The 15,389-nt window shown below is 48.8% G+C and overlaps 1 protein-coding gene across 1 annotated transcript in view; it reads left to right on the forward strand.

The window, feature by feature from the left end:
* The window catches only part of CD58 (CD58 molecule), a 37,452-nt gene extending 22,363 nt beyond the window's left edge, over positions 1-15,089 (forward strand). Inside the window, exons 3-8 of the mRNA XM_056139142.1 lie at positions 1,464-1,724; positions 4,726-4,791; positions 8,610-8,645; positions 9,092-9,142; positions 9,590-9,664; positions 13,437-15,089. Of these exons, the coding sequence (XP_055995117.1) occupies positions 1,464-1,724; positions 4,726-4,791; positions 8,610-8,645; positions 9,092-9,142; positions 9,590-9,664; positions 13,437-13,444 (497 nt within the window). The 3' untranslated portion in view covers positions 13,445-15,089. The remainder of the gene's footprint in view (positions 1-1,463; positions 1,725-4,725; positions 4,792-8,609; positions 8,646-9,091; positions 9,143-9,589; positions 9,665-13,436) is intronic.
* Positions 15,090-15,389: the final 300 nt, after the last annotated feature.

The following is a 15,389-nucleotide window of genomic DNA, read 5'->3' on the forward strand; positions in this document are numbered from 1 at the left end:
GCGAGTGCATCTGCAGCCTGATGGCACCTTCAGACTTCCAGATACCCCAAAATTCCTTCTGTGCCTTTGACCAGACCCCAAAAACTTGGGGCAAAGTTTACCAAGAAAGTAAATGGCCAAAAGTTAGGCATGTGGGAGACACACCCACAAATCACCTTCAGCTCAGCTATATAATTGGAGGCATGGCCTCTCTGGTTCCTGATTGAACTGCTTAATGGCCATGATCTCAGAGACTCAGAAACAAATGTTGAAACCCAGCGGCTTTTGGCAGAAATGTGTCTTGACCGCGCAGTAGGTTACTGTCGCTGGGCCACCCCAGGTGGGGGGAATAGGTGCTGTCCCTCCACCTGCTCCCCCTTGGCGGCTCGGTGGCCGCCATCTGCCACAGGCCATTGGACAGTCAGGTTTGGGCCCACAGTAATGAGACACGCAGGGTCTCACGGGATGGGGGTGGAGCTGGCCCTTTCCTCCCCGTCCCAACGAGACCCCGAGTTGCCACCCACGAATGGCCTCTCTGGCTCCTGATCAAGCTGCTTAACAGCCATGATCCCAGAGACTCAAACAAATCTTGAAACCCAGCAGCCTTTGGCAGAAATGCATCTGGACTGCTCAGTAGGTTACTGTCGCTGGGCCACCCCAGCGGGGAAAAGGTGCAGTCCCTCCACCTGCTCCCCCGTGGCGGCTCAGTGGCTGCCATCTGCCAGAGGCCATTGGACAGGCAGGTTTGGGCCCGCAGTGACAAGACACGTGGGGCTTCATGGGATGGGGGTGGAGCCCTTTCCTCCCCATCCCATTGAGACCCCAAATAGCCGTCCACAAATGGGCTCTCTGGCTCCTGATCAAGCTGCTTAATGGCCATGATCCCGGAGACTCAGAAACAAATCTCAGAACCCAGTGGCTTTTGGCAGATATGCATCTAGACCCCGCAGTATGTTACTGTCGCCGGGCCATTCCAGGGGGGAAAGGGTGCTGTTCCTCCACCTGCTCCCCCTAGGTGGCTCGGTGGCTGCGATGCTCCAGAGGCCATTGGACAGTCAGGTTTGGGCCCTCAGTGATGAGATGCGGGGCCTCACAGGATGGGGGGTGGAGCCAGATCTTTCCTCCCCATCCCAACGAGACCCCGATTCACCGCCCACGAATGACCTTTCTGGCTCCTGATCAAGTTGCTTAACATCCATGATCCAAGAGACTCAGGAACAAATCCATTTATGTAAAACTTCTGGTCTTTCAGAACTTCTTTGATTTCAGAATTGAGGCTAAGGGATGTTAGCAACTCTTACATATTCTCAACTTGGGCAGCTAGATCTGACCTGAAAAAGAGAATTCTCTCAAGGAAACAGTCTGCTTGTCTTTTTAAGTTCATGGATGAGAATTTGAAGGGTACTTCATAAATGTGGATACTTGGAGTATAAATGCTGTTCTTTTCTGTACTAAGTACTGCGTTCTCTCTTTTTTTTTTCCAGAACCTCTTCCATCTCCAGAAATAAGTTTTAAATCGAATAATAGCAGCATTATAGTCACGTGTTCAATCCCAGCGTCTTACCAGAGCCATTTAGAAAATGTAAAAGTATCATGGAACTGCTCTGTACCAAAGTGTGCAAATAGTTCAACATTTGATATAGTATTTGGAGAGACAGATGATCATCCACAGAAAATATGTTGTATTGTTAGCAATCCATTGTTCCAGGCAAATTCATCAATTTCTTTGGTACCGGATAGCTCAGGTAAGTAACTATGTGTTATGGCAAATGGACCTTATACAAGTGAGGTTTCAGGAGATAGCAGGCAAAGGTTTGTGAGCGTCCAAGCACACCTGTAGAGGCAGATGTATATTTCACAGATCTGAGACATCATATAGTGGGTTACTGTTTTCACAGACATCTGATTTCAAGATTAACACTTTTGGCACTTACTCTCAGGTTCCATTATAGACAGAGTGTTAATTCAATCCTCAAGCATTCCTGTTCAAGCATTGAACTGAGGTTGTCTACATGTAGGGCCAGTGCCTTAACTTCTGTCCTTTCTCTCCAGCCCCTCATGTATTATCTTTTTTTAAGTGCAAAACCATTTTGAATTTGCAACAGGATTTTGTTGCTAAAGACAGAAAAAGATCACATCCTCAGTGGAGTCACTCATATGGATACAAATCACATAACCACCAAGAGGTTTTAAAACTCAGCTCGCTTGCAGACCACAACACTCAAAAGGAGAGAGAGAACACAGGGGATTGCCCTGCCACAGAGGCAGGGGAGGATGGGGGGATGGGGGTGGGGGGGATATTATCCATGGTGGTGGAAAATGGGCACTGGTGGAGGGATGGGTATCTGATCATTGTATAATCGAAACCCAAGCACAAAAAATTGTAAATCTACATCTGTACCTCATGGTGTTTCACTAATAAAAATTAAAAGAAAAAGAGGAAATACTCAGAGCTGGACATGCACGTTGTAAAATGGTCAATTTAGGATATTAGCTTTCTCAAAAGAAAAGCAGAATAATCATATTGGAGTAAGTCCTTTTGGGACATTTTCCTGACCCCCTCCTGCCAAAATCATGACTCCAGTAGTTCACATAGTTTCATTCAGTCCAAAATATAATAACTGGAGGAGTAATTCATATTAAACTTCGTGTGAAACGTCAGGAAAACAACTGTTTAACCCACAAGTGATAAGACTAAATCTTATCACTTGTCATACATACTGAGGTTTAACTGTAAGCTCCCAGTTTTCCCCAACTTTCGAAGCAGACAGAATCCAAAATAAAGCAAAAAAAAAAAAAACCAACAACAAAAAACTCAGCTCGCAGAGTTAATCATTTTGTTATGCTCAGAGTGAACACTGTTCTTCATTTCACCTAGTGTTTGGCTGTTTGATAGTACCCAAGGCAGATTATGGAAATGGGATGTGTATTCTAGCAGATAATTTCTTTACAGTGGTTTTACACACACACACACACACACACACACACGCACACACACATGCACACACACGCAGAGCCAGAGTGCTTCTGGTGTGTGTGTGGAGTACACAGAATACTGAGATAAAGAGGCAGGCACGAAATAGACAAGGGAGCTGAACCCTTGAGGAGCTTCAGCTGTTTCCAGAGGAATAATTTTTTGTTGTTGTTGTTTTGGAGTAATACCCAGCGATGCTCAGAAATTACTCCTTGCTCTGCACTCAGGAATTACTCCTGGCGGTGCTCAGGGGACCATATGGGATGCCAGGGATTGAACCCAGGTCATCCACGTGCAAGGCAAATGCTCAACCCGCTGTACTATTGCTCCGCCCCCAAGGAATGATTCTTGAGATCATTCCTTTCCTTTTCTTTTTTAAATGTTGGTGAGGAAATTTTTATTTCAATGTTGATATCAACACTTAAGAATTACAGGTATACTTAATGAATTTTAATCTTTCTAAAATATGTAATTTTTATTACTAGATACTGGTACAAAAGATTTTTGGATTTTTTTCCCCTCCATGTTCCCTAACACCATCGCCGCCGCCCCTCCTTCCCCCCCCCCCCCCGCCCCGCCCCCGCCCCTGGCCCTGAGGAGATAATTCCAGGGAAAAAAACTCCCCTAGGCTTACTTTGCAAGCACTTGCCCTTGCATGATTTTCATTTAACTTTCAAATGAAATGTCCATGTGAGATGTTCTTCCCTGTCAAAATAAGTCGAGAAAAGGTTCTAGTACTATCCCTGTCAACCATGTGAAACGAATATCATTGATTGGAAAATGGATGCTTTGGTGCAGTAAACACGCTGATCTGTTGTCCATGTATCTCATCCCTATTGCCTGTAGATTTGGTGTTTCACTTCTGTTTTTCCCATACCCTTCCCTTATTGTTGTCATTTGCTGCTGCTGTGGTCACTGGGGATGACACACTTGGCTTGGTGCTCACTCACCATCCTTACAGGCTCACTCACTTTAGTTGTGATGTTTGCACATACATTGATTGCTGTGCTCACAGGATTCCCACCCAGAGCTGGGGAGGGGCCATGTGAAGTGGTGCTGGCACGCTTGAACACGGTGCTGGGAACCCCCAGTTGTGCTGGGACCGCACACAGCCTATGGTATGGAGCCAGGATATTAAGGAGTGCAGGCCTGTCTGTCTCTGCTTCTGCCTCTGCCCTGGCCTCTGCCTCTGTGCCCTCCCTCCGGGCCCTCCCTCTCTTCCTTCCCTCCGTACCCTCTCTCCGTGCCTTCCTTCCGTGCCCTCCTTCTATTCCTTCCTTCCATGCCCTCCCTCTGTGCCCTCCCTCCTTGTCCTCCCTCTGCACCCTCCTCTGTGCTCTTTCCACCGACCTAGTTGTCACTAATAAGTCTAATGAAATAGCAAGAGAAAGCATCCAGTGTACAGGCCTGGTGCTAAGCAGCTCAGGAGGGTGCCGCGGACAGAGTATGGACCTTCCTGCCTCACCAGAGCTTGTGCCTGGGACAGACCAGAGCTCTTCTGGGCTGGGGCAGGGGTCCGGGCTGGGGCTGGGCCTCTGGTGGAGTGCTACTTTGCATAGATGAAGCCTTAGGTTTGAACCCTAACAGCACTTAATTCCAGATTTTTAGTTTCACTGTTCTTATCTCATCTGTGAAAGGATATAAAAGCTACACTCTATGTATTTATTTGTGGAATACAAGTAAAATTTAATAAGTACATTGTAAATAAGGAGGATTGACTATTTCTGTATTGTGGTCAGTTCAGCTAATCATATCATATTTTTTAATTTTAGCACATTATCCAAGGAAACGGTGGTTTCTAATCCTCTCTGCACTGACCTTAGCAGTAGCAGTTTATGGTATGTATACTTTTGAGTTCACATGAAGTGCATAAAAAATTTTTCAGGGACTGGAGAGATAGCACAGCAGGTAGGGTGCTTGCCTTGCATGAAACTGACCTGGGTTTGATCCCTGGCATCCCCTGAGCACCACCAGGACAGGAGTAATTCTTGAGTGTGGAGCCGGGAGTAAGCCCTGAACATCACCAGGTCTGGCCCCAAAAGAACGAAAACAACCAAAAGCAATAAACTTGTTTAAAAAATAATGCTTTTTCAAACTTGAATCAGTTGCTCAATAACCAGAGTTGAAAGATGAGAAAGCATTGGACGTTTCAGACATGGTGAGAGCAGCACACTCACTTTGCTAATTTGGGCTTGCCAGGTGTGCCAGGTTCCTTCTACGATGCTGCCTTCTCTCAAATGGGAGAGTGAACCCTCAGACCAGAGTGAGCTTTGCAGGAGCCATGGAGCCCTTTATTCATCTGTTATTTTTTTCAGCGGCCACATCCAGCAGTACTCAGCCTCTGTGCTCAGTGACCTCTCCTGGTGGGGCTTGGGGGGGCCATGTGGGGTGCTGGGGATCAAACCCAGGTTGTTTGCATGCAAGGCAAGTGCCTTACCTGCTATACTACCTCTCGGCCCCCAGTACCCCTTGGGCCTGTTCCATAGGTTTCTTTGTATGTATCTCTTCAGTACTGTTGTTCTGACCTCCAGGCCGTATTTCTCAGAATTCCCTGTCTCTTGCACTTCCTTGTCTCAAAGCCCAGGCAGAGTGCTGGCCTGGAAGGCATCTTTGCTGAGTGGGATGGCTTGGAGTGAGAAGTAGTTGTGCTGGCCTTGGTGGATGTTGCCTTGCTTAGCTTCCCCTTTTCCCTCCTCAAGTCCCAAAGGACATGAAGCGAACTGTAAATGTGAAGGGCTGGTGAACTGTAGCCCCCAGCAAAAAAGGCTTTTTTCTAACAGCCTTCACCATAAGCACATGTGTATGACTCATTTGTCACTCCCCCAGGGAAGGCCGGAGAGCGGCTGGCTACAGGTTCATGGCGTTGAGGGTCCATGTCATTATAAACTCATGTCTTGGAGGGGGTGCATAAGAGCCAAAAAAAAAAAAAAAAAGAGAGAGAGACTCATGTTTGAACAAGCTTGCAAGTTAGGTTTCTGTTTCCCTGGATTTCACTACTCAGTTCATTTGGGCACTACTAGCATGTTGTGGTTGAAATACCAAGTTGAACTAATTAAAATGAAATAAATAGAATTTATTTCTCAGTTGCACTAGCCACATCCCAGGTGCCAGGTACTCGATAGTCACCAGGGGCCAGTGGCCACAGTGGCCACAGCCCAGATGTTATCACTAGAAAAGTTCCACTGGCCAGTGGTGACCTAGACTGCCTGGGGAAGATTGGCACACTTTCTTGAGCCACACCTGGGCTGCTGGGGGTCTTAGCTCTGTGTTCAGGAGTTGCTCTCAGTGGTGCCTGGCCAACCACGCAGGCCAGGGGCAACCTCAGTGCTCCACGTACGAAGCACATGTGCCAGGCCAAGCTGTCTCCCTGGCTAGAATCTAGCTCTTTGTTTTTTGTGTCACACCCAGCAATGCTCAGGGGTTGCTCCTGTCTCTGCACCCAGGAATCCCTCCTGGAAAAGTCTGGGGGACCTTGTGGGAAGCTGGAGATTGAACCCAAGTTGATTGCATGCAAAGCAAGTGCCCAGCCCACTGCACGATCACTCCAGCCCTGCAGCCTAGTTCCTGAGGATACCCTTTCCATGCTAGAGGTGTCAGATGCCATGACTCCTAAGTAATAGGTCACTGGCCATTTGTTTTGCCTCTAAACAAGTAATGCGGTTCAGCTGAGGTACACTTTGAATCCTCATTGAGAAAGCATAGGGGAAGCTCAGGTGTTCTGTTTTGAAGGTTTAGTTCAGGGATGGAAGGTAGAACAGTGGTCAAGGCAGGTGCCTAGTATATGCCTGGCCTGGCTTGATTCTTAGCACTGTGTGGTCCCTGAGCATCATCAGATATAGCCCTAGAGCCGTGGGTAGCACCCAGTGGCCCGGGTCACGCTCAGCTGTGCAGGCCTGAGCAGCATCTCATCCTCCTTGCACTGGCCAGAATTGCTTGTGGGACTTCCTGAGCACTGATGGGGAGTCCCCCCACCACCAGGTTGGTTGCTGTGTAATTTTCAGTGCCAGGGATCGCGTGCAGAGCTTCACACATTTAAAGGCTGTATCCTAGCACCAAACCACATCCACAGTCTAAAGCAGTTATTTTTTTATGTCCAAATGAAAGCAGAATAATGAGCTATTCTCATAACAGACTGGTCCTGAGATACTGAAATTGCTTTCCACTGATTAGAATTATGTGGACCTACCACCAAAGGACCTAATCCTAAAGAAGGTGACACTGGTAGCCGCGTACTTACAAGAATGATTGACTTGAAAGTCTTGTTCAGTGAGGAGAAAATTGCAGAAGAAAATCACTTCAGGTTAGCTCTACACCCTGAAAACAATTGTTCTAGAAAAACCACTGTATTTGAAAGCATCTCCATGCTAAAAGTCATTCCTTGGACCTGACGGTGGGGCCCAACTCCTAAGGTGCTCAGTAAGCCTGTGCTCTGGGTGAGGATTGAGGCCTCTCAGGAGCCTGCTGCCTGCATGAGGGGACAGTTGCGTCTCTGCGCTCATCACCACACGGCAGTCAGCAGCCACCAACACATGCCTGCTCAGTGCTGGGAGTCTAAGGAGTGGAAAGGTATGGAGCACACACAATTTTGTCGGACTCAGTGTGAGGAAAGGACTACAACATTTCTCACGGATAATGTGGATGGTATTGTAATGCTTGAGGTCTAATGGGATAAACTCTGGAAATGACTCTTCTTAATGTGGATACTGCAACTTTGAAATTAGTAGGGCCAGGGAAGTGGCCTGGACACTGCCCACTGTGGCTCCCACAACTCACAACAGGAAACTAGACTGGAGGGACAGTGCAGGGGTCAGCACTTGCCTGGCACTGTGGCCAGCCTCAGGTTGGTCCCTGGCACTGCATGGTGCCCTGAGCACGATGGTCAGGGGCAGCCCTGGTGGCTCCCTGAAGCACCACAGCCCACTCGGCAGGCTCTGCATCCCCAGAGCTCTGCAGTTAGCTTTTGCCCCAAATACTGAGGACTGATGGGAGTGGGGGAGTAGGGGGGGAAGGGGAAAGGCTGCTTGGGAGGCCCTTGAAGTATTTTTTTTAAATAAAATTGGGGCCAGCATCTAGGGTCCTTGCCTTGTACATAGATGACCCAGGTTTGATCTCCAGCATTCCATATGGTCCCCCAAGCCCCTTCAAGAGTAATTCTTGAGTGCAAAGCCGGGGGTCAGCCCTGAGCATTGCCGAGTGTGGCCACCAAACCAAAAGTAAATTAGTAAAATTAAAATGTTTATTAATTAGGTGGCTCCCATTATATTTCTGCTGAGCAGCACTACTTCAGACTTCCCAGGGCCCTGTGCAATTAACTATTTACTAGTAACTGTGTTATGTCATCTGTTCTGTTTGTGGGGGACCTTCCTAAGTGGGGCTCGGGAGGCTCAGACCCCTCCTCCAGTCCTCAGCACTGTGTGCCGTGGTGTTGGGTGTTACCCAGGTCTCCCCATTGGTGCTCCGGAGCCTCCAGGGTCACACCCAGGGGCGTGCGCGGGAACCAATCCCACCTGTTCCCTCCAGACAACTCATGAGGCTGCTGCCAGCTGTTTGCTCTAAGCACTGGGAAAGTAGGCAATCTAGGTGGACAGGCGCTGGGTCTGAGGCTTCAGCTTCTCTTTTCAACTCATTCATTACAATGGCATTTTCTTATCTGTAGGTATTTTCAACCATAGACAAAACACTAGATCTCCAGGTAAGTAACTGAAGACTCGGCATAGGGTGTGTGGAATGTCAAGTCTCAGAAAGGGGCTAGCCCTGATGAGAAGTGGGTATTACTGGGATGCCAGATTCTACTCACCTGTTGAACAGCAGGAAGAGACATCAGCAGGTGTACTAGCCACAGGGTACGCACCTCAGGAGTGCTTATCACAGGGGTACTCCTAGGGCACTAACCCAGGGATATTTACCAAAGTGGTGCTAACCGCAGGGCACTAATCACAGGGGTACTCCTACAGGGTTACTAGCCACCTGTTGTGCCAGCTGCTTCCCATGTTGAATCCTCTGGGGAGCCGCATGGGGTGGGGTGTGTGGGTGGGTATCTTGGTTCTGCTTGCTTAGACTCAGAGAGCTGGAGCTGGGACGGGAGCCGGGTCTTCAGACTGCAGCCTCCATCACACAGTCCTTTTTATCTCCCCTCAGGAAATGTGGAGCAAGCTTCAGAGTCAAAGCCAGCCTGTGACGAGAGCGAAGGTAGGTAAGGCCTGGGCACTGACTGATACAGCAGAGCCCAAGAAGCCAGGGTTACCAACCACGGGAGTTTGGAGGTGTCCTAGTATTGTGATTATCATACTCGCCTCACCAACCACAGGGGTACTCCCACAGGGTACCAACCACAGGGGTATCAACTACAGAGGTACTCCTACAGGGGTGCTAATCACAGGGTACTCCCACAGGGGTTCTTGCCACAGGGGCACTAATCACGGGGGTACTCCTACCGGGTTACTAGCCACCTGTTGTGCCCAGCTGCTGTGCCAGCTGCTTCCCATGTTGAATCCTCCAGGGAGCCGCATGGGGGGGTTCTTGGTCCAGCTTGCTTAGAGACGTGAGTGTGCAACTGCAAGACCTGGAGCTGGGATGGGAATCCGGGTCTTCAGACTGCAGCCTCCATCACACAGTCTCCTCTTATTTCCCCCTCAGGCACATTTCCTGAAGCTCAGGAACAAGCTTCAGAGTTACTGCAGAAGCCAGAGTCAGCCTGTGACGAGAGGGAAGGTAGGACCTGGCACTGATATGAGCAGGGACCCCTGTGGGCTCAGGGCTGTGAGAAGGCGCAGGACCCTGGGTGGTGTGGGCCAGCTAGTGGATCGCGAGGCGACGTGTGTGTGTCAATGGATATCACAGGGTTGGAGAACAGTGCTGTGACTGGCAGCTTCTATCATTTTTTTTTCCCTGAGGAATTTCAGGATTTTCCTTGTTGTTTTTGTTTTGATTTATGGCCTACACCCAGCAATACTCAGAGGTTACTCCTGGCTTTGTACTCAGGAATCACTCCTGCTGGTGCTCGGGACCATATGGGATGCCAGGATTGAACCCGGGTTCGCCACATGCAAGGCAAATGCCCTGCCCACCGTGCTATCGCTCCAGCCCCTGAGGATCTTTCATCAAGGCCATTCTTCAGAAAGCTCACTGCGGGGGGAGCACAGGAGGCTGGAGAGGAAGTGGGGGTCCCTGAGTGAATGAGTTCAGCCAAGCCTGGCAGAAGTCCTGAGTTCTGGTGGGAGTGGAAGCATGAACAGGGAGCACTGATGTTGAGAGAAATAAGATCAGCTTAGCAAGAGTTCCAGCTCGGGACTCAGGTCCTGGCACCAAACTCCCCGGTTTCACCTCAAGTGCTAGCTCCATCTTACACGCCTTGGGCAGGTCAACTCTGTATCTCAGCAGCCTCTGTGGAAGAAGGGACCTCACAGTGACCTGCAAATAGTGACAAGAAGACAGGTCATAAATGTAGAAATGACAACATGTAGAAACAACACAAGATGTTTAGAGTCATGGCGGCTCCTGGAAGCACTCAGTAGATATTCCTGATGACCATGATGGTGTTTATTACCTCACAAGAAAGAAAGCAACTGTCACAGGAATTCTCATCCCATGGTGTGCAGAAGAGGTGGCTGTTCTCAACATAGCAGGAGGCAGGACCAGGCTCTTTTGGGGAAGGGAAAGTAAGCCATTATTAACAGTATTTTTGGGTCACACTCAGCAATATTCATGGGTTACTCCTGGCTCTGCACTCAGGAATTACTCATGGCGGTGCTCAGGGGGTCATATGGGGGCCAGGGATCAAACCCAGGTTGGCCGTGTGCAAGGCAGACGCCCTACCTGCTGTGCTGTCACTCCAGCCCCGAGATCACTTCTCTTAGATGAGCAATGTGTACTGTGCAGAACTTGTGCTCTGTGTGCTTCCTTCCTATTTAAATACTAAATGCCATTCGTTCAGTGGGGTTGCAGAGGGGGCTCTCGTAAATTGTTTTAAGAGGGTTATAAATGTGGGGTAATCGGTTTGGAGCTTGCTATAGAGCTTCCTTAGGAAGTTAAAGACAGGGACGCCAGAGTGATAGTATAGCCGGCTGGGAGTGTGCGAGCAAGGAGCTGGCCCAGGTTCGATCCCCGGCACACCACTTGGCCCTTTGAGCACCACCAGGAATAGTGCAGAGCCAGGAATAATCCCAGGAATTGCTTAGTGTGGCCAAAAATAAAATCAAAAAAGAAGCTAACGGTAGGGCTGGAGGGGATAGTACAGCAGGTATAGTACAAGGCTTGCCTTGAGCATGATTTGACCTGATTTGACCCTCAGTAGTAGACAGAGTCTCCTCAGCACTGCCAAGAATGATTCTGAGTTCAGAACCAGGAGTTAGCCCTGAGCACAACCAGGTGTGCCCCTCTCTCAAAAAAGTTAGCTACCATATGATCTAGCAATCCCACTTTGTGGCATCTACCTTAAGACAAAGAAAACATTAACACAGAGAAAATAACCTGCTAAAAACTCAGGTACAGAGGTCCCAGTGACTGAAATCCGCAGGCTTTCTCAGAGTTGTGATGGGCTATTCCCGCCTAACCCCCCACACCTCCCTGTACTTCTAGAAGCCGTGACAGTCATGTTCACATCCCAGAGCTGCCATCCAGTTAAAAATTTAACTCCCAGGCTGGAGCAATAGTATAGTGGGTAGGGTGTTTGCCTTACATACAGCTGACCCGGGTTTGATTCCCAGCATCCCATATGGTCCTCCAAGCACTGCCAGGAGCAATTCCTGAGTGCAGAGCCAGGAGTAACCCCTGTGCATCGCTGGGTGTGACCCAAGAAGAAAAAAAAATTTAACTCCAGCTGTACAGCCCAGAAAAAAACTAAATTTCCTGAAGTGTGTGGCTACATTCATGGCTGTTCGATGCCTCCACTCTCTCACACTGATGATCAGTAGGGGCACACCAGATGGGGTTGGTGTAATGCAGAAGCCAACCAATCTCTACCAGCCAAAATGTTAACACAGAGGCTTCACTTGCATGAGTAATCCCTCATACACAGACTTAGTGTCTCCATGGTGAGATACGACAATTTATACCCACTTTCTTCTAAGAAATATTTTTTGATGATCCCATTAGCAAATTATAGGTAACAAGCAAAATAAATATATTGTTGTGAGCCTGCTACAGGGGCAGACTGAGGGATGATTAAGAATATTGTTTACTGTGGTGGAGGGAAGGTAATAGTGGTGGTGGGATTGGTGTTCAAATATTGAATGCCTGAAACAAATCATCATGAACTGCTTTGTAAACCACAGTGTTTACAAAGATGTACACACACACACACACACACACACACACACACACACACGTGACATTTTCCCATTTGCAACCAAATGGAAGGAGCTCTGAGGAATTATGTGATGTAAAGTAAGTCAGAAGAGAAAAGGCAAACGTTGGGTTATTTGACCTGTAACTGATGAACAGACAAACTGATTGCAAAGGCAAGGCAGTGGTGATTGAGGAAGAGAAGCCAAAGGAAGGGGATAAAGTGAAGGGTGTAAAAAACCAAAAATCCCTGGATAAGTGAGCATAGAAGAAAGGGTTTGCAAAGCCATGGCAGGCCAAGGCCAGGGAGGTATTGGGGAGGGATGCACATTCTGGGGACAGAGGAGAAGTCATCACACGGGGGACCCAGGAAGAGCTACCCAGCCCAGAAGGAATGGGCCCAGCATGGACGGTTTCAGGGAAGGGCTGCTCTGAATTTGAAGGAAACATTGATAAAGACGGCAGGAGAACCCTGTTCTCTGGGAAGGGAGGCTTCAGCGGCGTGCCAGGGAGCAACCACATCAGAGCTGCACGCCTGGTCCTGTGGCAGTGGGCGGCAGGTGTGAGAGGTTGCGTAGGGCACGGGGGTATCCAGCCCCACAAGCAGGAAGAATGCGGGGCTGGGGGAGCTGATCTGACACTTCCCCTCACTTCACCCCCTCGCCTGAGTTCCCGGCATACACTGGAAAGGTCCTTTGAAGGGAAAACTTATGCCCCACCTGCCTGCCCTGGCCCAGGGCTCGCCTCACTCTCCGTGCCCGTTGCCAAGGATGCAGCTGTTGGGGAGCCTGTTCTGGTCTGGGGACTCGGTGAAAGACAGAAGACCTGGGGAGCATGACTTGAAGGAGCTCCACTAGCCGTCACATCTTGGTGGCCTTGTTCGCAGGTGTCCCAGCACGGCCGTACCTGGGTCTCCCTGACTAAGCTCTGTTACTGGAAAGGTGTCAGGAGACCAACCTGGTCTGTGGGCCCCGAGTTGGCTCACCAGTGCTGGCACTGGAGCACTCAGACACTAAGCCCAGACCAACCCCAGAGGCCCGATGTCAGGCTCCTCCAGCCTGCTCCCTGGCCTGCTCTTGGTTTAACACAAAAGGGCACCTTCCATTCAAGGCAAGGAGGGGGCAGTGAACACTGTTGGTTTATAGAACACATTCACTACGTTTACCTGTTACTAACAGGAACTTGTTATTTCTTGTTTCAGATGAATGATAATAGAGGATGCACTACTCAGGTATGTGGTGAATTGACTCACTCAAGCATTGCAGAACCGTGCAGGTTGCAGTTCAAATATAACTGTGCCTGAAGAAACTCTGGCAGCTTCACCTGCAGCCTCTGAAGACACAGTCGCTACAGTCACTTCCCAGCTGCAGCTCCAAACCCCAACCTCACCCCAGCTCCCAAAGTAAGAGGGAACTGATAGCAGATGCCTCAGAATCATCAAAATAAACTGTTGGTCAACAATGCCTTTTGCACAGCCAGAACTCGGCCTGCGCCCTCTTGCAGTGGTCAGACTCTCACACCCACCCACTGCCAGGTGTCTGGCCAGTCCATGCATGGGCACTTTGGAAAATAGGTGGCCTCCTGGTGTTGGCAGGATGGGGAGAGGCATGTCTGAGCTGCCTGTGGCCAGCTATGGAGGCCTGGTAGTGGACATTACTGCAGCAGAGGGCCAGGCGTTTCTGGACAACCAAGTCTCCAGGATGTTGTTGAGTTCCTCTCCGGAGGAGCAGCAGCCGAGAGCTGAGTGAACCGGCCAGACACTGCTGTGCTGTCATAGAGGCTGTCTGAGCCCCTCCTTGGGCCCCTGAGTGGCCATGAAGAGCTGTCTTTGGAGCACTTACTTCTGCATCTCAGGGAAGATTCGGCAGTTCTCTGTGTTCAGTTTGGAAACAGATCTGGTGCCAAGTGTAAGGGGGATGGTGGGGATTTTATGCTCTAACTGCATCACTGTCTCGCTACTGAAGGAAACTCAACTGCCTCTCTACACACACACCTGACGTCCTGTGGTCCTGGCTGAGTCACAGCATCTCCCCTAGAAAACCAAATGCCTTAAAAGTTCAAATTCAGTGACAAAATGAAAGAGAAAGGATTGTCTTCAGAAGTCGATTTTAAGGACTTAGAAGTGAGGAATCTAACAGTGAATTAAAACATAGCAACTATGCAGGAAATCAGTGTGCTGTATCAAGTGAAGTTTAACGCAAAGTCAAGCATTAACAAAATAAAAAAGAACATAAAGGAACAGAAGGAATTCTTCACCTGACTGCAGCTATAAAAAATCCCAGAGATGCTGATCTGAAAGCGCGCTGAAGTGAAAGACTCTGTGAAAATAGAGCAAGGGATTCGATGCATCAGAGAAAAGAATGATTGGGCTAAAGAATAAGATTCCTGTAATGACTCAAAAGGAAGAAAGACAAATGAGATTTAGGGAAGAATGATGAAATCCTGCAAGAACTGGAAGAATCAGACTCCTTTGGTAGAGGAAACATAAAAATAATGGATTAATCAGAAGGCAAAGAGAGTCTAGTCAAGGAAATCACAACTGAGAACTTCCTGATCTTAAAGAACTAGCTGCAGGCATTCAGAAAGGTGATAGAGCACCACAAAATCTAAATTAAAAATAACTTCAAAGGGCTGGAGTGACAGTACAGCGGGAAGGGCGTTTGCCTTGCACACGGGACCCAGGTTCAGTTCCTAGTATCCCATATGGTCCCCCGAGCACCGCCAGGAGTAATTCCTGAGTGAAAAGCCAGGAGTAACCCCTGTGCATCGCCTGGTGTGACCCAAAAAGAAAAAAAAAAAAAACTTCAAGACTAACAATAAGCAACAGACTGCCAGGGTCTGGGTAATAGCAAAAGCAGTGTTAAGAAGAAAGTTGATAGCAATACAGACTCATTACAGTAAGCAAAACTACAAATAAACATGTCAACTTGCCTTTGGAGAACTCACAGAACAACAGGTCACACCAGCAGTCCAGCAGGGAAGGTGCTTGCCTTGAACACGGCCGACCCGGGTTCAGTCCCGAGTCCCACCAGAGTGATCCCTAAGGGCAGAGCTGTGGGATTTGGCTGAGTGGTAGAGGACTTCGTGCATGTGTAAGATGTATACAGTTTGACCTCTGACAAGAAAAACATTAACTGACAATATGCATTAGTTT

This window comes from Sorex fumeus, unplaced genomic scaffold, assembly GCF_029834395.1.
Source record: "Sorex fumeus unplaced genomic scaffold, SorFum_2.1 ptg000131l, whole genome shotgun sequence".
Lineage (NCBI taxonomy): Eukaryota > Metazoa > Chordata > Mammalia > Eulipotyphla > Soricidae > Sorex > Sorex fumeus.